This window comes from Hemitrygon akajei, unplaced genomic scaffold, assembly GCF_048418815.1.
Source record: "Hemitrygon akajei unplaced genomic scaffold, sHemAka1.3 Scf000049, whole genome shotgun sequence".
In the NCBI taxonomy this organism is placed as follows: Eukaryota; Metazoa; Chordata; class Chondrichthyes; order Myliobatiformes; family Dasyatidae; genus Hemitrygon; species Hemitrygon akajei.
The window spans coordinates 7,847,075-7,870,282 of NW_027331935.1; the positions used below are offsets into that span (position 1 = coordinate 7,847,075).

General features: G+C 46.6%; 1 protein-coding gene across 1 annotated transcript; it reads right to left on the reverse strand.

The window, feature by feature from the left end:
• Positions 1 to 1,112: 1,112 nt before the first annotated feature.
• Positions 1,113 to 21,243, reverse strand: LOC140721014 (NACHT, LRR and PYD domains-containing protein 12-like). The gene is made up of 10 exons (XM_073035878.1): positions 21,090 to 21,243; positions 18,531 to 18,683; positions 15,252 to 15,344; positions 14,200 to 14,366; positions 13,150 to 13,321; positions 12,988 to 13,053; positions 2,497 to 4,234; positions 1,765 to 1,851; positions 1,440 to 1,607; positions 1,113 to 1,273 (listed from the first exon to the last, which is right to left on the reverse strand). The coding sequence occupies exons 1-10, from the start codon at positions 21,241 to 21,243 to the stop codon at positions 1,186 to 1,188; spliced, it is 2,886 nt and encodes a 961-aa protein (XP_072891979.1). The 3' UTR covers positions 1,113 to 1,185.
• Between the last annotated feature and the right edge of the window lie 1,965 nt (positions 21,244 to 23,208).

Below are 23,208 nucleotides of genomic sequence, written 5' to 3' on the forward strand. Positions count from 1 at the left end.
AAAATCACCCCATCTCGTCCCACTATGTGCCACCAGATATGAAATATACTCGCTGTACAGACAAGCTGTGTAGTTCTTCATCAGCCCTGGACCACATCAGTGTTTACCTCATTTTGATCAGCTTCCCAGTATAATGTTTATTTCCAATAACATGAAGCTCAGAGCTATCCACGGTTCCGTTCATCTCTTAAACCATCTTCCCACATCTGTTGTGTGTGTGTGTGTGTGTGTGTGTGTGTGTGTGCGCGCGCGCGCGCGCGCATAAATGTCCCTATTACATTTCTTCAAATATATATGAATAGAATTTCCTGCCCGTGCTGTGGACTTTTAAACCTTAGTGACGGACAAAGCCGCTGTTGAATCCACCTGAGGAACAGTTAGATTTTGAAATATTGTGGAGTTCAATTAGCTGTAGGAAGACAATTGGCTGATAAGGCTGCCACTCGCTGTTCTGTGGGTTATGAGCGCAACCACCAACACGTTTGTCTCTGGGAAATACTGGCATGATTTAACAGAATATATTCTGCCATGTACGGAATCCGCTCCGTATACTGACGTTTTCAACTCCTGCTCTGTCCTTAAGATATCCGTGTCGTTAGCATTCCCCTCGCAGTGTCATGGTAGAAAGAAATGCAGGACCGCCAAATAAGGCCAGCTCTCTCTCTCTGCCCCCCCCCCACTCCCTTTCTTTGTGGAGTGTAAGGAGGGGGTGAGTTACCCAGGAAGGGGGTTGGGTGGAGATGAGATCCTGGGCACCCAGGGTGCGGGGGGCAGCAGAAACCTCAAATAAAACTGATCCGAAACAAAGACAGGACGTTACAGTGGTTTATTGATTTCATCGACAAATGTAAATTAAACGATTTGTGAGCTGCTGACGTGCGGGAATAAATAAGTTGCTCCCGACAGTCACACACAATTAACTGACCGGCAACAACCAGTGCCAGTTTGAATAATCAGTCCCGTTTCTCACTGTCACTCTGCATCACGGAACTGATGATTATCTAATCACACTTCAGGGCCGTGTCCCAGATCACCGCAGATCCAGGGTCATTTCCGAGCCTTCGCGAATTGCTTCTGGAGTGCGGAAAGATAAGGGCGGGAGTTAAGGGGGTGGGGGGGGGGGGGGGGGGAAATCGGCCAAATTGTCTCCATCCTGCGGGCGGGTATGTTCACACATTCAGACGTTTACAGGTACACTCTCAGTCCGGGTCTGGACTCCTGTAGAGACTCCAGATCATTCAACCCAGTCCCACTGAAATTATTCACCGCCAGCCTGAAACGGATGGAAAAATAAAGATGAAAAAAAAACAGATTATATAATCGTGTCAGTAACAGGGTACTGGGCTTAATGTTTCAACAATAATCACAGACAAACATCACCAGAAAACCCGCGGATCTGCTGAAATTTTATCACATTGAACACTAACACAGACACTCACATGATCTGCTCCAGACTCGGGTGGGTCAGTATGAGCCGGCGGAGAGCGGGGACAGACTGGTCTGTGAGCGGGTTCCATCCCAGGTCCAGCTCCATCAGTGTTTGGTTTGTACTGAGAGCGGAGGCGAGATCCTCAGCACCAGAATCTGTAAGTTCGACATGGTTCAGACTGGAAATGAGAGAGAGATTGAGGGTGAAGGACACAGAGAGACAGGGGACGGTACAAATTCCCAGAATTTACCAGTAACACAATTACTGATCACATTAATGTTCAGTGTCAGACACCCAGTGTCTGTAAATACAATCTCCCACAGTCTGGTACTTACTTCAGTGTCTGTATTTTACACTCCGGGTTTCTCAGAGCAGCACACACCAGTTTCACTCCTGAATCTCCCAGGTCATTCCGCCCAAGACTAAACAGAAACAGACAAATTAATGAACAAAGTGATTCAAACCATGGGTCTGTAGGAATCTCTCTGACTCGGTTATTTCAGGAAACATTAAACCCTTCAGTAAATCACTGATAGGTGTTCCCATCACTGTCAATGTCCCTCACTGACCAGTTACAGGGGATTCACTGAACGTCAGTAATTTAGTCTGACGGTGTGACCCTGTAAACTCCTCATATTCTAACTCATTGCGCGATGGTTAGAAAAGTGTTCCTGACCTGTGAGTGGATCGGAAGGGATAGGGTTGAAGGGGAGAAAGTCCCACAGTGAGGAAGATTTGTGAATAGAGAAATGTCGGTGGGAAATGACACCATCTGAGGAAAAGGATGGAAAGACGGGACCTGAAGGAGGAAGGGGGGTGGGAAAGAAAGATCCCTCAGGAGGAACGGGGATGTGAAAGAGAGATCCCACAGGACGAAGCGGGATGGAGAAGAGAGATCCCACAGCAGGAACGGAGTTGGGGAAGAGACATCTCACAGGAGGAAGGGGGATCGCATTTGTCACAATTCTTCACAATCATATTCACTATAGTTTTACCCAAATCCCTTTACATTGAAACAACACAATGGAACAGTTTCACAGTTCAGAGTGAGAGAAAAATTAAGTTACCTCAATACCTGGAACTTGTGCAGCCAGGGTCCCAGCCGCTGGATTCCTTCACACAAAATGTGGCAGTACGACAGGTCGAGACATTTTATTGTATCACAGAGTCTGACAACATGAGACAGGACCGCGCAGTCAACCGGGATCAGTGTCATTCCACTGAATGAAAGTTCTTCCACAGATCCCAGTGCGGTCTGAGCCAGTTCACGATTCTGAGACTCAAACAGGTAGTGAAATGTGTTCAGGAGCCTCCTTTTACCAGCTTCACTCGTCGTGTTTTCACTCTGGCGTTTAACCTCCTCCTTCACCCAATCAATCACCCGACAGGTTGTTTCATGAGGAAATGGACCCAGAAACTCCTCCAGGCCCTGAGCTGTCATTGGGGAGGAGAGACCCGCAACAAAACGGAGGAATACCTCAAATCGCCCATCGGTCGTGTTATGGACTTCAGTGAGGAATTTCAGGATATCCTCGGGATGTAGAGTCAGGAACTGTGCGACTGCAGCTACAAACTCTTGGATGGTGAGGTGTGGGAATGTGTACACCACGCTCTGGGCAGAATCCTCTCTCCCCAAAAGCTCCATCAGGAACCCGGACAGGAACTGGGAAGGCTGCAGATTGTAGTTGTTCAAATCTCCATCTGTAAACACAGTTTTCTTATCGGACACTCCTCTGAAGGCCATCTGACCAACCCTGAGTAACACATCATGGGGGTTCTCAATCTCACGGCTGTGGTTTTTCAGGATGCTGTAAATATAGTAGGAATACAGTTGGGTGATGGTCTTGGGAATTCGCTGTGGGTCCCTGTCTCTTTGTGTGAAGAAAGGACCCAGTGCAAGAGCGAGGATCCAGCAGTAGGAGGGGTTGTAGCTCATGGCGTACAGGATCTCGTTCTCCTTCACGTGTTTGAAAACAGCTGTTGCCACCGTCTGATCTTCAAAATGCTTCATGAAATATTCCTTCCGTTCCTCATCAACAAATCCCAGGATTTCTGCCCAGACCCTGATATCTGCCTTTTCCAATAAATGTAACGCAGTGGGGCGGGTGGTCACCAGCACTGAACACCCTGGGAGCAGTTTGCCCTGGATTAAACTGTACACAATGTCCGACACTGCACACCAGCACTCGGGATCTGGGCACTGGTGCTTAGGTTCTGTATCTCTCCAACTGTCTGCAAAATAGATTCTGTGTTTGAATTCATCCAAATCATCGAATATGAACAACAATCCCTGTGGGTTCTTCCAGACATCTCTCAGGAAATTCCCAAAGTAAGGATACTGATCCAGAATCAGTTCCCTCAGGTTTGTTCTGCAGTTAATGGAGTTTAAATCCCGGAATTTGAAACTAAAGACAAACTGGAATTGTTGGAATATTTTCCCCGTGGCCCAGTCATAAACAATCTTTTGTACCATTGTTGTTTTCCCAATCCCCGCGACTCCGGCCACTGCTGCTGATCTCCCAGATTTGGATTTACTTCGGGAAAAGCTGCTCTGGAATAACTGATCAGTCTGGATTTTTTCCATCTCTCCGTGGAGATGTTTCTCTCTCCAACGCTCGTGGTCTCTGCCTCTTGCCAGCAGTTCATGTTCAACCAGTCTCCGATCTCGAACAGCAGAAATGACGATGAGCTCAGCGTATCGAACAACCAGCTGGAAAACCTTCACCTTCTCCCTCATCAGGACCGTGTTGACTCTCAGTGTTTCAGTTTGTGCCCGCAGAGTATCCATGTGTTTCTGTTGAACATCTTCAATGGGAACAGACAGCGTTCAAACTGTTAGATGTCTCAACTCAGAACTCAGTATTTAAGCACACAAGAGTTAGCCCAAAGCTATTGCATTAATTGAATTAATCAATGAATGTCCGTACAGTAAAGTAAATTTGCTTGCCTGGTCTGGATAAACACATGGTCATCATATTTCCATATTAACTGTGCTGTGAAGATGAGTCTTTCCCTGGTAGTTTACTGACCCCAGACTGTCCCGTACTGGATACCCTCTCACTACAGCCACAGATATCACTGTTCATGCGGAAGAAACTTTTAATCCCCATTGTTGATGAGGTGTGTGTGGAGATAGAGAAAAGGGAAGTTGGCATTCTGTCAAAGGAACAGGTCGGGGAATCACAGCTCCCCCCCTCCCCTCTCAACATCACTGATTCAAAACGCAAAGAAATATATTCGTTGATCAGCACCTGCTCTGTGGCTGGGTAGCTGGGGGAGAAAATGTCAATGACTTGTTCTGGAGATTGAGACAGTCAGCATTTTGACACAAACCACAGACAATCCCCCCCCCCCCCCCACTTCCATCATCACAGATGCTGCTCAGCTCACTGAGTTCCTTCAGAAAATGGTTCGAGACGGCAGATCTGCAGTACCGTGTCTCTTAAAGAGTCTGTGTTGTAAATACTCAACAGATCCAAGATTAAATATACACGAGTGTAAAGGGGAAGGAAATAATTGTTACTCCGGATCTGGTGAAGCACAAACTCAGATAGTGTATGCAAAGGAAAACTCGGTATTTTTTTTCAATCGTTCTGGTGGTGGGGTGCGGTTGTTAGTTGTGGATGTGTTGATCTGTCTTACTGCTTGAGGAAAGTAACTGATTTTGAGTCTGGTGGTCCTGCCGTGGATGCTACGTAGCTTCCTCCCTCACGGGGCGGGGCAAGCAGCCCGTAGGCAGGATAGGTGGGATCCTTCCTAACGCTGCTGGCCCTTGTCCGGAGCCTTTCTGTATATACGTCCCTTATGAGAGGTGGGATGGGGGTGCCAGTGATATGTCTGGGCAGTTTTGACTACCCGTTGTAGAGCCTTCCAGTTGGCCACAGTTATGCAGCATGTTGGCCTGTCCTCTGCAGCACAGCTGTAGAAGGACGGGAGTGTAGAGGTGAGTACAGGTCAGACAACGTCTGTCGAAACGGGAGATACCACTGGTCTATGGCTTTAAATACAAGTTTGAAAACCATGTTATTTACAGGTCGGGAGTTAAAGAGAGCAGAGACCGAGGAATTTTGGTAGCAGCCAGCATGAAGTCTCATTACACTGTGATGTTTAAGCATTCTCCCCATTTAGGTAATAGTCCACCCTATTGTTTCTCTTGCCAAAATGCATTACCATTCATTCCCCAACATTGTAGTCCATCTGCCACAATTGGCCCACTCTTCCAATTTGTCGAAGTTTTGCTGCAATCGCATTGCTTCTTCAGCACTACCCACCCCTTCGCCGATCTTCGTATCATCAACAAATGCGGTCAGTAAAGGAGCCCAGCAGAAAGCAGCTGATTGGGCAACCAACGTCAAGTGACCTTGGAAAAACTCATACCAATAGAGTGGTAGCTCAAGTGGAGCGGCCAGTAAAGGAGTGGAGCTTTGCGGCTTTGACTCGGGGAGCAGCCTTGTTGAGGAAAGGTCCTTGTGAGGAAAGAGCGAGTCTTTGGCGAGGAAGCTGAGGGAGGAGATTACGCCACAGTTGGTGAGGGTGAGAGGTGGTGAAGAGATGACAGGTAAACTGATTCAGTGTGATGCTTGCCTGATGTGGGAGGTCAGGGACACTGATGGTGCTTCCGGCTGCTACAACTGTGAAAAGTGTGTCCAGGTTCAGCTCCTGAAGGACCGTGTTGGGGCACCGGAGAGGCAGCTGGATGACCTCAGGTTCATCCGGGAAAAACGAGAGTTTTCTGGATAGTACCTACAGTGAAATCGTTACACCGAAGATAACAGAGGAGAGAACGGGGGTGACAATGAGGAAGAGATGGAAGCTTGAAGTACAGGAGACCCTGGGGGATGTGCCTCTTGAAATCATGTTCACCCTCTTGGAAGCTTGGGACAGAAGACACTGCCAGTCTGAGAGGTGAAGGGGTCTGCGAGTCAAAAATTGGCACTGAAGCAAAGCCAAAGAGACAGACGACTGGCAGAGCTGTGGGTTTTAGATTCTTAGACCACTGGGATCGGTTTTGGGGTAAGGATGAATTGTACAAAAGGGACGGGTTGCACCTTAGCAGTCGGGGGACCAGCATTCTGGCCGGCAGGTTTGCCACTGCAACACGGGTGTGTTTAAACTAATAAGTGTGGGGAGGAGACAAACTGGAAATATAAGGATGGAGTTAAAGGGAAAGACTGAATAAGAAAAGTTAAGAAAAACATCAGAATTTACGGGGCAGAAAGCTCAGGAAGGGATCGGAGAGTATGGCCAAGTACAATAGGACCAATGAGACAACCTAGGGGAGTAATGGATTAAAAGTATTATATATGGATGAGCTTGAAGCTCAGTTGGAAATTGGCAAGTATGATGTTGTAGGAATAACAGAGACATGGCTGCAAGAGGACCAGGGCTGGGAAATGAATATTCAAGGATATACATCCTATCGAAAGGACAGACAGGTGGGCAGACGGGGTGGGGTGGCTCTGCTGGTGAGGAATGAAATACAGTCCCTTGCAAGGGGTGACATAGAATCAGGAGAAGCAGAGTCAGTATGGATAGAACTGAGAAATTGGAAGGGCAAAAAGACCCTAATGGGAGTTATCTACAGACCCCCAAATAGTAGCCTGGATATAGGGTGCAAGTTGAATCAAGATCTAAAATTAGCATGTTGCAAAGGTAATGCTACAGTTGTAATGGGGGATTTCAACGTGCAGGTAGACTGGGAAAATCAGACTGATACTGGACCCCAAGAAAGGGAGTTTGTGGAGTGCCTCCGAGATGGATTCTCAGAGCAGCTTGTGCTGGAGCCTACCAGGGAGAAGGCAATTCTGGATCTAGTGTTGTGTCATGAACCGGATTTGATAAGGGAACTCGAGGTAAAGCAGCCATTACGAGGTCGTGACAATAATATGTTGAGTTTTAACCTACAATTTGAGAGGGAGAAGGGAAAATCGGAAGTGTCAGTATTACAGTTGAACAAAGGGGACTATGGAGCCATGAGGGAGGAGCTAGTCAAAGTTGACTGAAAGGATATCCTCGCAGGGATGACAGTGGAACAACAATGGCAGGTATTTCTGGGAATAATTCAGAAGGTGCAGGATCGGTTCATTCCAAAGAGTAAGAAGGATTCTAACGGGAGTAGAGAGCGACCGTGGATAGCAAGGGAAGTCAAGGAGAGTATAAAACGTAAGAGAGAAGAAGTATAACATAGCAAAGATGAGCGGGAAGCCAGAGGACTGGGAACATTTAAAGAACAATAGAAGATTACTAAAAAAGGCAATATGCGGAGTATATAAAGGAGGATAGTAAAAGCTTCTTTAGGTACGTGAAGAGGAAAAAGCTATTTAAGATCAAAGTTGGGCCCTTGAAGGCAGAAACAGGTGAATTTACTATGAGGAGCGAGGAAATGGCAGACGAGTTGAACAGGTACTTTGGATCTGTCTTCACTAGGGCAGACACAGGCGATCTCCCAGATATAATAGTGGCCAGAGGACATAGGATAATGGAGGGACTGAAGGAAATTCACGTTAGGCAGAAAAAGGTGTTGGGTAGACTGATGGGAATGAAGGCTGATAAATCCCCAGGGCCTTATGGTCTGCATCCCAGGGTACTTAAGGAGGTGGGTCTAGAAATCGTGGACGCATTGGTAATCATTTTCCAATGTTCTATAGATTCAGGATCGGTTCCTGAGAATTGGAGGATAGCTAATGTTATCCCGCTTTTTAAGAATGAAGGGAAAGAGAAAACAGGGAATTATAGACCAGTTAGCCTGACATCAGTGGTAGGGAAGATGCTGGAGTCAATTATAAAAGATGAAATAACGGCATATTTGGATAGCAGTAACAGGATCGGTCCGAGTCTGCATGTATTTACGAAGGGGATATCATGCTTGACTAATCTTCTGAAATTTTTTGAGGATCTAACTATGAAAATGGACAAGAAAGAGCCAGTGGATGTAGTGTACCTGGACTTATAGAAAGCCTTTGATAAGGTCCCATATAGGAGATTAGTGGGCAAAATTAGAACACATGGTATTGGGGGTAGGGTACTCACATGGATAGAAAATTGGTTGGCAGTCAGGAAACAAAGAGTAGGGATTAATGGGTACTTTTCAGAATGGCAGACAGTGACTCGTCGGGTACCGCAAGGCTCGGTGCTGGGACCGCAGCTATTTACAACATACATTAATGATTTAGATGAAGGGATTAAAAGTAACATTGGCAAATTTGCAGATGACACAAAGCTGGGTGGTAGTGTAAAATATGAGGAGGATAGACTCCAACGATTCAATCACTTAGGTTAGGCTAACTGGCCTGTAATTCCACAAACAAGAGAAAATCTGCAGATGCTGGAAGTCCAAGCAACACAGACAAAATGTTGGAGGAGCTCAGCAGGCCAGACAGCAGCTATGGAACAGCTGACGTTTTGGGCCGAGATCCTTCGGCAGGACTGGAGACAAAAAGCTGAGGAGTAGATTCGAAAGGTGGAGGGGGGAGAGAGAAATGACAGGTGATAGGTGAAACTTGGAGGGGAGGGGATGAAGCAAAGTGTATGAAGTTGATTCTTGATAGAGACGGAAGGCCATGGAAGCAAGAATAAGGTGGGAGGGTCACCAGAGGGAGGCGATGGACAGGCAAGGGGATAGCATGTGATATGTACGAGGGCATGGGGAACGGTGAAGGGGGAGAGGAAGCCTTTCTGGACACTTAAGAAACCGATATTCATGCCATCAGGTTGGACGCTGCTCAGACGGAGCGTAAGGTGTTGTTCCTCCAACCCGAGTGTGGCCTTATCCTGACGGTGCAGGATGCCATGGACTGACGTATCCGAATGGGAAGAGGAAATAAAATGGGTGGCCACTGGGAGATCACGCTTGTTCTGGCGGACACAGTGCAGACGCTCGGCGAAACCGTTCGCCACTCTATGTCCGGTCTCATCGACAGACAACAGACCATACTGAGATCAACTACGCCTCCCTCTTTTGCTCTCTCCACCCACTATTTTCCTTTCTGCCATGCCTTCTGTCTCGTTTATAACCAACTTCCTCGCTCTTTGCTCATCCCTCCTTCTCCAAATTTCACCTATCGCCTGGCATTTCTCTCTCCCCTCCCACCCTCAGCATTTCTCTCTCCCCTCCGACTCCTCAGCATTTTATCTCCAGTCCCACCGAATGTTCTCAGCCCGAAACGTTGACTGTACTTTCTCCATAGATGTGCTGAGTTTCTCCATCATTTTCTGTGTGATAGCCTATACTTTATTTCTTTTGTCTTCATCCCTTCTTTATGCTTCTTTTTGGTACCTATTGTTAGATTTTAGAAGCTTCCAAATCAACTAGCTTTTCTCTCACTTCTGCTACATTATATTGCGTTTCCTATTCTATTATGCAGTCCCTAGCTGCCTCCTAAGGGATCATTTATAATAATCTCCCTGATAAGATCTGATCTCAGAGTGTCAGGGACATGTAGGGTATCACAGAGTGCTGGGAACCTGTTAGGGACGTGTGGGGTCTCACAGTGTCTCAGGACACTGCCCGGGATGTGTAGGGTCTCACAGAGTACTGGGAACCTGTCAGAGCTGTGTGCAGACTCACAGTGCATCAGGACCTTGCCAAGGTTGTGTGGTGTCTAACGGTGTGTCTGGACCCTGTCAGGGGTGTGTGGGGTGTCATAGTGTGTCAGGGCCCTGTCAGGGGTGTGAGGGGCTTCACAATGTGTCAGGACCCTGTCAGGGTTGTGCGGGGTCTCATTTTGTCAGGACCTGTCAGTGGTGTGTGGTGTCTCACAGTGTGTTGGGACCCTGTCTGGGGTGTGTGGGGCCCCACAGTGTGTCCAGAACCTGTCAGGAGTGTGTGGTGTCTCACAGTGTGTCAGGACCCATGTCAGAGTTGTGTGGGGCCCCACAGTGTGTCCAGACCCTGTCAGGGGTATGAGCTGTCTAACAGTGTGTCAGGAACCAATCAGGTGTGTGTTGTGTGTCAGGACGCTTTCAGAGGTGTGTGGGGTCTCACAGCGTGACAGGATCCTGTCAGGAGTGCGTGGGTCTCTCTATGTATCAGGAACTTGCTGGGTGTCTGTGTGGTCTCACTATGTGTCAGGACCCTGCCAAGGGTTTGTGAAGTCTCACAGTGTGTCAGAACCCTGTCAGGGGTGTGTGGTGTCCCACAGTGTATCAGGAACCTGTCAGGTGTTTGTGGGGTCTCACAGTATGTCAGGATCCTGTCATTAGTTGGTGGGGATTCACAGTGTGTCAGGACCCTGTCAGAGGTGTGTGTGGTCCCACAGTATGTCCGGAACATGTCAGGGTTGTCTGGTGTCTGGCTGTGTGTCAGGACCTGCCAGCGATGAGTGTGGTCTCACAGTGTGTCAGGACCCTGTCCGCGATGTGTGGGGTCTCACAGAGTTTCTGGACCCTGCCAGTGATCTGTGAGGTCTCACAATGTGAGAAGACCTTACCAGTGGTGTGTGTGGTCTCACAGTGTGTCAGGACCGTGTCTGGGGTGTGTGGGGTCTAAAACTGTGTCAGAACCCTGTCAGGGGTTGTGTGCCATCTCGCAGTGTGTCTGAACCCTGTCAGGGGTGTGTGGGGTCTCCATTCAAAGTGTTCGGCTGTAATAGGGAGCGTAGGAAAACATTAATTGTAGACATATTTTCTTTAGAGAATATGACAGTGGTAGAAATGGTGTTCTTCAATAGTCAGGGAGAGATTCTGTTTCATGTACAGAAATGGCTGTAGGAATTTCACTGTTGTGTTTGTTCCCTCGGCAAACAACATGAAGAATAGTGAGCAAAAAGCTTGTAGCGATTTCCCAAACCCATGGTGCAGAGAAACTGAGGGGTTTCATTGACCTGATGTGGACTGGAACCGCATTAACAGAGGTGAGTAGTTTGGAAATATCCTGATTCATCTATCTCTGGTCCCATATTTAAATTATCATCTTTGGAATTTGCTCTTGTAATTGAGAGAGACAGAACCAGGGTTCTGGCCGAGATTCCTTATATTTCTGTTGAGAGCTTTGAATAATCAGATAAACATGGGCTGATGCAATATTAATAAGTTTTGTGATGTTTGTCTTTCCTACGCGCTCTCCTCTGTTAAATGTGCAGTTGAGTGATCCAACTCAGTCTGCAGTGATGAAGCCTTACAATCTCTTGAGCCCATGAACTGCCCCGGGCTCCGTTTTCACAGTCATGATGGGCTTATAGATGTAGTGAGCTTTCCATCCAGACGATCACAGTTTAACTAATTGCAATATTATTTAGAGATATTTTCAGTCATTTTCACCTTCCTTGCCGTGATCCCACAACCCTCAGTTTCTCTGTCCTAATTCCCATCCCTCACCCTTCCACAGTGTCCATCGCACAACACCGGCAGACATGAATTTCAGCTTCTGTGGACTGAGCTGAGGAATATGTACCCCAATCTCACCCTCTCTAACACTGTAGCAGTGTTTGCACTAGGGAGAGTAGATGTGAACACAGTGTGTTCATATGCTGCTCTGTGGTTGAACAGACCAGTTGGGATGTTACCTGATTTTCTAATTAAAGTGATGCTATTATTACTATTCTGTGACTGGAACTTCAGTGGACGCCCAACTCTAAGAAAAGATAATCTGCTGGGGTAAGTTTAGAAAATGGTTAAGAATGAGTCTGTTCAGGAGAGGGCAGTGGCTATCAAGAGAAGGTTTTGACATCTTGTGTGAAGAAATATAAGTTTTTAATTCCATTTTCCATATCCCCCTCTCCCTTTCTCCACGTAGACTCGCAGTGGAGGGACTTGTAGGCCCTGAAGTGATGTGACCAATTTCCTCAAATTCGCCAGCTCTCTGCCTCTTTCCTCAAAATGACCTTTGAAAACATTCCCTCTAAGAAACACGTGTTCTCACTGTGTTCTCTGTCACAGTGCCCATATTTACCAGGTCAGATCCCTGTGGCTCAACAACCTAACCGCCGGACGCAGATTACAACCGTTGGTGGAAACAGAGGTCAAGTTTCAACTTAATGAACTCTGCTGCAGCCCATTCTGGGCTATTGCATACCGCCCCACTACTGGAGGGATGTTGAGGCTTTAGAGAGGGAGCAGAAGAGGTTTACCGGGATGCTGCCTGGTTCAGAGGGCATGTGCTATCATGAGAGGCTGGATAAAATTAGATTGTTCGCTCTGGATCATCGGAGGCCGAGGGGAGCTCTGACACAGGTTGAGAATATCATGAGAGGCAGAGATAGAGTGGACAGAGATCATCAGTTTGTCGCGGTTGAAATGTCTATTACCAGAGGGAATATATTGAAGGTGAGATGGTGTAGAATGGAGTATGATGTGAGGGAGAGCTTTTTATTCATCAGAGAGCCGTGGCTGCATGGACCGCGCTGCACAGTAAGGTGATAGAGACAAATTATCAGAAGCTTTTAAGAGTCGTTTGGATAGACACATGGATGTAAGGAAGATGGAGGAGTATGGACATGGTGTAGGAAGGAGAGATTAGAGTTGGGTTATGCTGAACTTCTCAGCTGGTTCGGCACAATATTATATGACTAATGACCTATTCCTGTGTTATACTCTTCAATGTACAATGCACGTTCACTTACCTTTCAGCTCACTGAGAACCTTGATTAAACCTTGAGCGGGATTTGATCGATGGGAGGGATCACAACCTGTTTCAATTTAAACACATTGAGGGAATGATGTGTAAAATTTTAAAGTGTGCTGTATTCAATCCAAATTTGAATTAATCTCTGATATTTTCTCACCATATATCTGTATTTCGTTCAGTATTTTGTCCAACATTGCAACATCATTCCACATTTTCACAAAGGTTTCCCACATCACCCTCCGGGCGCGGGAGCCTTTCTCCATCACCAGGCTCAGGAGGAGTTTAGAACTGTCTGCCCGCTCTCCCTTATCAGCGAGATCAGAGATTTTCTGAGAAGAGTAACAGTGAACATATTGGGGACTGACAGTTTCACACAGAGAATGAGAAGTAAATGATGTGCTCTGTAACGGGATCACATTGAGCAGTCACCCGGACAGGTGCCGCTCCTGTCTGGACGTGGACTGTACATTCTGAGTGCAGAGCACAAGGAGGGACATTCACTGTGCACCTGGTCCACCAGTCAATGACATCCTTCATTGACGTGGCTCCAATTCCCTCACCGGGTTTGACGGTGTAAAACAGAAATCATAAAATAACGATCACAGAGGAAGAAATAAAACTGGAGGGTTTTATTTTATATAACAGACTGAACAGCCTCAGAGAAGTTGCAGAAATTATGATGTGATTCATCTCCTCAGTCCGCCAGTGTCCAACATGACAGCGGATTACTGGCTGACATCTGACACCTTTCGCTTCCCTTTTCCAGTAGAGATTTTTTCAGTGATTACACGTTACAACATGGCAATGTTCCCCCATCCACACTGTTTGCAGTTACGGATTATCTCCACCCAGAACTGAACACACCCGGGCTCCTGTGGCATTCACTGATGATGTCCCGGTTCTCACTGACATCCTGCCGTCGCTCTGTACATTTTTCACAGACTGAAACTTCCTGTCATGTTTGCATTTAATGCACAGACCTGTTACTTGCTCAACTCATTCTGAACATCGAGCAGCTCCCCACCAGTCCGCGGGGTCTTTTCACCTCTTTCCATCTCCGGTTCAGATTCACATGTTCGGGATTGCATGTGGAGTACTTATTTCCCAGTTGTTCTTTTATCTAATTTAATATCCGTTGAGTCAAAGATCTGACAGCCATCAGTCCTGTGATGTGTGAAAATTCAAACCCATTCTCCCTCCCACTCACCCGATGTTCCTCTCTGCTGAACTGTTTCTCAGCCTTTAACGCCAGACTCACTCCGTGAACCCGTCCTTCCATCGCCTGCTCCAGCCTGTCCCGGTAGAAGTCCGTCAACTGCAGCAGCTGGAAATCGTCCCAGCTTGCCAGGAGCTCAGTGATCACTGAGCCCGGACCTGTGAAGGAAAATGAGGAGCATTAAAGAAATTACTGACCTCATACTGGACAGTAACGTTCCCTTTGGAACCTAAAGATCACCAAACACAGTCCGAAATATATGTATATGGGGATGGGGGGTGGGGGGGAGGTGGGGTGGAACAGGCTTTGGCCGGGGGATCGGGGGCGCCGGGGTTGTAGGAGCAGGTATAGTTTCATCTGTTGAAGGCTGCTCTTTCGTGTCCCCAGGAATATAACTCTCTGTTTGGAAAGGACCCTGCTTATTCCTAAGAATATAGTAACCCAGCACCATCACTCTCCTGGTGCTGCCCATCACCACCGCTTTGCTCTCGGTTACTGTCTGCCGGCCTGATCAACCCCTTCCTCAGCAAATCTCTGGAGAATCTCACAAAATGCTGGAGGTACTCAGCATGTCAGGAGGCATCTATGGAGGAGAATAAGCAATCAATGTTTTGAGCCAAGGCCCTTCATCGGACTGGAAATGAGGGAACAGAAATTCTAGATATTGCCACATTACTTTCCATTCATCGTGGTCCTCATCCAAAATGTCAAATCTTTATTCCTCTCCATGGATGCTGCCTGACCTGCTGAGTTCTGCCAATATTTTGTGTCTTTTTATTGCCCACAACTTTCAGCATCTGCAGAATGTCATGTCTTCTAGAGTAACTCGCTATTTTAATGTGCATCACAATCTGTTACAGGAGCAGCAGCAGACGGTAATTGTACACCTTCTAAGTTTGACTGTATTTCCCCCAGAAATGTTAACTCCCTCTCTTATCTCTCTGTTCAGTTTTCACAAACACTTTGTGAATTCCCAATATTGAATTAAACACAGACGCAGAATCAGCAGAGTATTTATAAATTAAAATAATTCGCCAACATACCCGTGTCCTTTCCCGATGTTGACGACACTGGAAGTCCTCCCCTGCCTGCACATTGACCCATTGTGAGGACAGGTGTGATCAGATTTTGTTGCTCTGTAACAAAACAAATAACAGGAGGGTCAAACATTAATTGGGGTTTAAAGGAGAACACTGTTTTGTTTTTAAACTGAGGCAAACACTTCCAAACATCTTGGGCCTGTCCAGTGAAGCCTTGACAGGGCCTGATCCAGCTGAGCCCATCGATTTCCGCGCTCTCCATCTATTGTACACCGTGCCGGGACTTCCGGGGTACCTACGCGCTTATATTGCAGACAATTCCCTTTTCGGAGCCAGTCTTGTGTCCTCGAATGGGAGTGAAGTGTCAATGGAATGGCAAGGCAGGTTGAGCAGACAGCGCCCACTGCTTTGGCCCTCCTACCACTGGTGGTGCTATGGTGAGTAATGGACAGCCGTTACAGCAGTGTGGGTTGAAACATTTCTGCTGATTATTGGGACATCCATTCCTCTCGTCACTGAATTATACAGATTTCTCAGTCACACCTGATTCTCACCATCTCCTTTCAGTTTTACATCCCCCGGGCATTGACACCAGTGGCAATATAGACCATGGTTTAAGTCTGTATAGAATCACCCTGACATCCTGAACAATGAAATCTCACACATAGCATCATGACATCTTGTTCTGAACCACTATGTTATCTCCGGCAGAACTTTAAGACCATTATTATCATCTACACTCGGTCAAGATTTCCTTGGACACAGCACCTGGCTATTATCAGATAGTTATATGGTACCTTGTTAAGCACAGTGTAGACCCGCCATACATCCGAAACAGCAAGTTGGGAAAATTCATTGTAACCTGTTGCAATATGAACCAGACTCCTGAATTTAGTATCAAACTTTCTAACCATGCCATGTACATTCATATACAAATCAATGTCATGAATATCTAATTAACGAGGCCTCGACACTGACATGCACTTCCCACTCGTCACGGACATCCATTCGTTAAATCCATCTTCAGTCATCACCCTCTGCTCTCTGTCACTGAACCCGGTGTGAATCCAGCTCACCAGCTCCCCGAGAATCCCACGTGGCCTATCCTTCCAGATGAGCTGTCATGCGGGATCTTGTTACAGACTTTTCCAAAGTTCAGATGAATATGTTACAATCCAGCAACAATGAATATATGATTGAAACAGGGTTTTTATAACAAATAAAACATTTATTAAACACTGCTAAAAAAAAACAAAAAGTAAACAAACGCCTAACAACCGGAAGTCAGCTGCGATACGGCAGCTCGAACAGTTCTTAAAGCGAGAATCCGAAAACAGTTCTTAAAACGATAATGCAAAAACAGTTCTCAGAAGTAGTAATATGAAAGTCCAAAATTTTAGCCAGTCGCTTAGGAGAGACTTCTTGAAACAATTTAAATTCTCTTTCACGTCGTGTTACTGCTGTTCCCAGACGAAGTATGTTTTGATCAAAGGATTCATGATGAAGAAAATGAAACGGCTTAAAGGCACTGACCTTTCTTTGGCGAAACTTCACCCAACCCTCTATTTTTCTGGTAGAACAGGAGTTATCATGGGCATAGCTGACAAATTCCTTCCGAATGAGAATCAAACAAGGTCGAACCTGCTTTACCATCGAAATCAACTTTCCTCGATCATTAACTTACTGAACTTCAAATCTTCACTCTCCAATGACTGGACTGGCAGTATTATGGCAAAACTGACGGGAATAACCTTTGACTTAAGGCAGAAAGTAAAACTCCACTTTTAAATGAATCTGCGTCATAACATCGGAATACACAGAAGCGTGGTGTCACTACCAAATTCAACCACGAACTGCCCACATCACAGGGTGGGGTTCTCCTTTAATACCCGGTTGGGGGGGAAGCTATCACATGACCTCTCACTGGCGGGAAAATGACATCAATCCCCCATCACAAGACCATTACCTCATCTCCAGCATAGCTTCAATTACATCATGGTCACGTGACTGGTATAAGATACCCACGGGTACGTAACAAATAACATCACTGCTCTATTTTATCTGTCTTCAGTTAGCTCATCAAAAGTTTCTAGAATACTTGTCAGATATGATGTCCCACTGAGTGGTGCAGATGACAATTTCCCCACAATCGATGTCCAACCGACCGGGACTTCAGCTTCACGGTAGACTGAGGAAATTCCAATCCAGTTGTAGAATTGCCGACCTGGACTGAAGCTTGCATACTGCCAGTTCCATACCCTCAGAATCACTAACCCAATATTATGACCCATACAAAGACGTTATGGTGCCGGCGATTTGCCGTGGTGTTCCTGCCATTTCCGATTCACAAACTGATGTTGAACTGGAACCTAATGACCCTTTGCCGGGGCCGGGGCTCAGTCTGGTTCACCGGTCTGTAGATTGTGAGAAGATGCAGATACACTTCAGCTTGTTTCCAACAACTAAACTGAGCAGGTTTGATCACAATGGCATTGCTGTGTGGGATCTTGCCCAGCACAGCTGTCTGCCATGCTTCCGCTCAGTGTAGCAGGAAGAAAATGTAAAATTATAAAATAGAAAAATATGGGAACTCCGTACATCAGGTTACATCCGAGAAAGGAGAAATGGTGGAAGATCCAATATCTGAACTGGAACTGTCCAAGATGCTGTCGATCGGCTTTTCCAGTATTTTCGTCTTTTTACTTGAAATTTCCTGCAACTGTAGCTTTATCCCACCTCTTTATATTATGCACAGATGGTAACTGATTGTAAAATACCAGCAACACGCTAAAATGTTTGTTGGTTATCAGTTCATTCTGACCCTGGCGTAATACACTCCATACAATCAATGCCAGCCGAATGGCCGCATTCAGTGTGTTGGGAATATGTAAAACAATTATCGACCCCAGGCATCGATCCATCTGAAGCTTGGATCCGATACAGGGCCGGTTGTTGGAAGTAAAGTTCCCCAGGTACATCTTAATGGATGGGTTCAAACTCGGCATCACCACCTCACCCCGCTCCTGGGACCAGAACACCAGGGGCTGAGCGGCGGCTCCTCTCAGGCGGTTCAGTGTGAAGGACCTACAACCCTGACTGACCCCTGCAGTTTGTGTCCAGGAAGTGGAACGAGGCGGCCAGTTCGAGGAAGTTAAAGGGACTCACTGCCCAAAATCTCTACCCCTCCCCCCCCCCCCCCCCCCACACCGGGATCGGCCTCAGTACTCACCGATGGGAAATTGTCAGTCGTGTTCACCCCGAGTGACCGGCCTCAATACTCACTGATGAGAACTTGGTCAAATTGTTCTCCAGACAGAGATCGGTCCTCCGGCTCCAAGCCGATGATCCGCTTCAACAGAGAACGGAAAGAAAACCACCGCCCATCCGGGGAATGTGAGCGCGGGGGCGGAGCTTTGACGGCGGAACCCTCACGTGCTGCAGATTGGCGTTTGAAATGGGAGTGAGAAACAGGATCATGTGACGGGAGGAGGGTCTCCCATCTGAACCGGTTTCACACGCTGCCCGACCTACCTGCCGCATTTTACATCTTATTTCGTATTAACACCAACTACAATTTTCAGTTTTTCCCTCTGCATCTTCCATGTCCCGATCACTCCACCACCCGGTTCTTAGAGTTACGGGATCAATTCCCATCCCGGTCCGATACAGAATTCCCACTCCAACAGGAATTATGCAGGTTTCATTGAAAACACTTCTATGTTTATAAACACTAATTTCTATTTACATTCCTCCGGAGCCTCACTGGACAGGAGCACTGAAACATCAAGTGAGAAACAGGAGGAGGTGGCATTCTGTCCCTTAAACCATCAACAAGATGACGGCAGCTCTTCAATCTCAGCCACGTTTGTGCCCGATCCTCATTTCCTCGATCCCTTCGGTCTCCACACATCTGCCGGCCTCTGTTTTATGTGAGGACGATCACTGAGACTTCCCCCTGCAGGAATCAGTCTGGCGAATCTCCAAAGCAAACACTCTCTCACTTCTTATAATCCTCCATGGAATTAAATTCCATTTCTGCAGCCCCGTGTGGCCCCCACCACACACCTCGCACTCCGTCATTATTTCCACCTTCCTACCTCTCCCCTCAACTGGATCCACCTCTCATTCCCCAGCTCTTGCCCCATCCCCAAACCTCGCGTCTTTTCTCCGACTATTTCCCGTCCACTCACAATCCAGAGGGAGTGTCTCGGCCCGAAATGTTGACGGTCCATTTCCCTCCACAGATGCTGCCCGACCCACTGAGTTCCTCCGGCAGTTTGTTCTTTGGTCTGTATAACCCATGTTAGTATGGAGAGCGGGGTTTTACACCATATTCCAGGTACAATCTCAACAAAGCCCAAATAATTTTACGGTAATTACCACACTCAAAGACGAGAAAGCTTGCAAATGCTGGAAATCCAAAACACCACACAAAATGATGGAAGAGTTCAGCACAACAGGCAGTATCTATGGGAAAGAATAAACAGTACACATTTTGGACCACGAGTCTGTTTCATTACTGAGGAGGAGGGGGAAGTGATCTGAATAAAGAGGTGGGGAAGTAGAAAGAGAGGAGGTGGAAGGTGATAGCTGAAGTCAAGTGATGGGCTGTTCAAGGGCTGGAGACGAAAGAATCGGAGCGTTGTCAATGGGAGAAAGGGAAAGAGGGGGCACAGGAGGAAGTATTAGGTTAGTGAGCAGAAATGAAAGCTCTGGGTGGGGAGTGCGGAACAGAGAAGTGGGTGGGTGTATTTGTTTACTGGAAGGAAAATTCAATATTCATACAATAAGGTTGGAGAGCACTCAGATGGAATATAAGGTTTTGTTCCTCCACCTTGAGGGTGGTTTTATCTTGGCACAAGAGGAGGCCATTGATCGAGATGTCGGAATGGGAATGTCTGGCCACTGCAAAGTCCCCCCCTTGTGGCAGATATTTCAGAAATGCTCGACAAAACGGTCTCAGAATTTAGGGCGGGTCTCACCAATGTAAAGGAGGCCCCATCGGGAGCACACGACACAATAGATGACCCCAGCAGATTCGCAGGTGCAGTGCTCCTGGACGGACTGTTTTGTGTCTGAATGGAGGTGAGGGAGGAGGTGTACGGGTAGGCGTAGCATTTATGCCACTTGTACAGATAAGTGCCTGGAGGGAGATTAGTTAGGAGGGATGAATGAACAAGGGAATTATGGAGGGAGTGATCCCTGTTGAAAGAAGAGGACGAGGAACGTAAAATATGTTTAGCTGTAAGATCTCTTTGGAGATGGTGAAAGTTGCAGAGGCTAACGGGGTGGTAGGAAAGGACAAGAGGAACTCTATTACTATTACGGTGGTTGGAAGTTGGGTGAGCACGGACGTATGACAAATGTGAGCATCAATAGTGGAGGGAGGACAGCCACATCCTGGAAGCAGATGCAGCAGAAGCAAAGAAACTGAGAAAAGGGTAGAGCATTTTACAAGTGATAGGTTGGGAAAAGGTATGGTCGAGATTACCAAGGGTATCAGGAGGTTTGTAAAAGACACAAAGTACACTGCAGATGCTGTGGTCAAATCAACACGTACAAATAAGCTAGAGGAACTCGGCAGGTCAGGCAGCATCAGATGTTGTCCGACCTGCTGAGCTCCTCCAGCTTGTTTGTACGTGTTGGTTCATTAAATAATCAGTTGATAACCTGTCTCTGGAGATGAAGACAGAGAGAGATCAGGAAAGGACTCGAAGTTAGAATCAAACTTGCTAACCGTACCATGCTCATTCATATAAAAGCCAAAAGCATGAATAATGAATTACAGAGGTCTCAATAACTTCATGCACATCCCACTCCTCACAGGCCTCCATACGCTACATCCATCTTCAATCATCTCCCTCTGCTTCTTGTCATCGAGCCCGAAGTGAATCCACTTCACATGCTTCCCGAGAATCCCACGTGACCGAGCTTTCCAGATCAGCTGCAATGCAGTTCTTGTTAGAGGCTTTACCAACGTCCATATAGACAGCATCACTTCACAACCTCATCTATCTCCATAGTTATCTCTTCAAAAATCTCCAGAATACTTGACAGATATGATGTCCCACTGGGTGGTGCAGACGGAAATTTCTCCATAACCAACGTCTAACCACCGTGACTTCAGCCTTACTGCAGACAGAAAAAAATCCAATCCCAGCTGTAAAATTATCAACCTGGATTGAAACCCGTATATTGTCAGTTCTATATTCTGAGAGACTCCATCTATATTATAAGCCACACACAGATGACTAGTTGACGGCTATTTGCCGTTGTGTTCCTGCCATTTTCGATTCACAGACCAAGGTGGGACGGGAACCTAAGGGTCTTCTGCCTGTGCTGTTGCTCAGGATGGTTCACCGGTCTGTAGATTGTGAGAGGATGCGAATGCACTTCAGCTTGTCTCCAGCAGCTAAACTGAGCACATTTGATCACTATCTTCTTGCTGTGTGGGATTTCGCACAGCATAGTTGGCTGTGACATTTCCCTCAGGGTAGCAGAAACACAATGTAAAATTATAAAATGGAAAATGCTGGGAACGCAGTACATCAGGCTACATCTGTGAAAGGGGAAATGGTGAAGACACAGTTTCAGATCTGGGGTATCCAAGATGCAGCAGATCTGCTGTAAGTTTCCAGCATTCTCTCTTTTCTACATTAAATTACCTGTAAGAGCAGTTTTTGTTTATTTTTAATGGACAGATATTATCTGATTGGAGGTTCGCGGATGTTGTTCCCTTATTCAAGAAAGTGAATTGAGAGAGCCCAGGAAATTATACACCAATGATATTTACTTCACTGGTTGGGAAGTTGATCGGGAAGATCCTGAGAGATCCTGATTTATGAACATTTGTGGAAGCGTAATATGATTAGGAATAGTCGGCATGGGTTTGTCAAAGGAAGATCGTGACTTACGAGCCCAATTGAATTGTTTAAGGATGTGACTAAACATATTGATGAAAGTAGAGCAGTATATGTAGTGTATATGGATTTTAGCAAGGCATTTGATAAGGTACCCCATGCAAGGGTTATTGAGAAAGTAAGGAGGCATAGGATCCAAGGAGACCTTGCGTTGTTTATCCAGAATTGGCTTATCCACAGAAGGCAAACAGTGGTTTTAGACGGGTCGTATTCTGCATACAAGTCGATGATTAGTGCTGCTCTTCAGGGATCTGTTCTGGGACCCCTTCTCTTAGCAATTTTTAGAAATGGCCTGGATGAGGAAGTGGAGGGATAGGTTAGTAAATTTGCTAATGACACCAAGGTTGGGGGTATTGTGGATAGTGTGGAGGGCTGTCAGAGGTTACAGAGGGACATCGATTGGAAGCAAAGCTGGGCTGAGAAGTGGCAGATGCAGTTCAGTCCAGATAAGTGTGAGGTAGTTCATTTTGCTAGGTCAAATATGATGGTAGGATATAGTATAAATGGTCAGACTCTTGGCAGTGTGGAGCATCACAGTGATCCTGGTCTCCAAGTCCATAAGACACTCAAAGCTGCTGCGTAGGTTGGCTGTGTGGTTCGGAAGGCCTTCATTAACCGTGGGATTGAGTTTAAGAGACGAGAGGTAATGTTACAGCTATATAAGACCCTAGTTAGATACATCACAGTACCATGGAGTACTGTGCTCAGTTCCGGTCACCTCACTAACCGAAGGATGTGCAAACTATAGAAAGGGAGCAGAGGGGATACACAAGGGTGTTACCTGGATTGGGGAGTAAGCCTTCCGAGAATAGGTTGAGTGCACTTGGCCGTTTCTCGTTGGAGAGATGGAGGAGGAGAGGTGACCTGATAGAGGGGTATAAAAAATTTGAAGCATTGATCTTGAGAATAGGCAGTAGCTTTCTCTCTGGGCTGAAATGGCTAATACAAGAGGGCACAGATTTAAGGTGCTTGAAATTAGGTGCCAAGGCGATGTAAGGGGTATGTTTTTTTTTCCTTTTACACAGACAGTGGTGTGTACG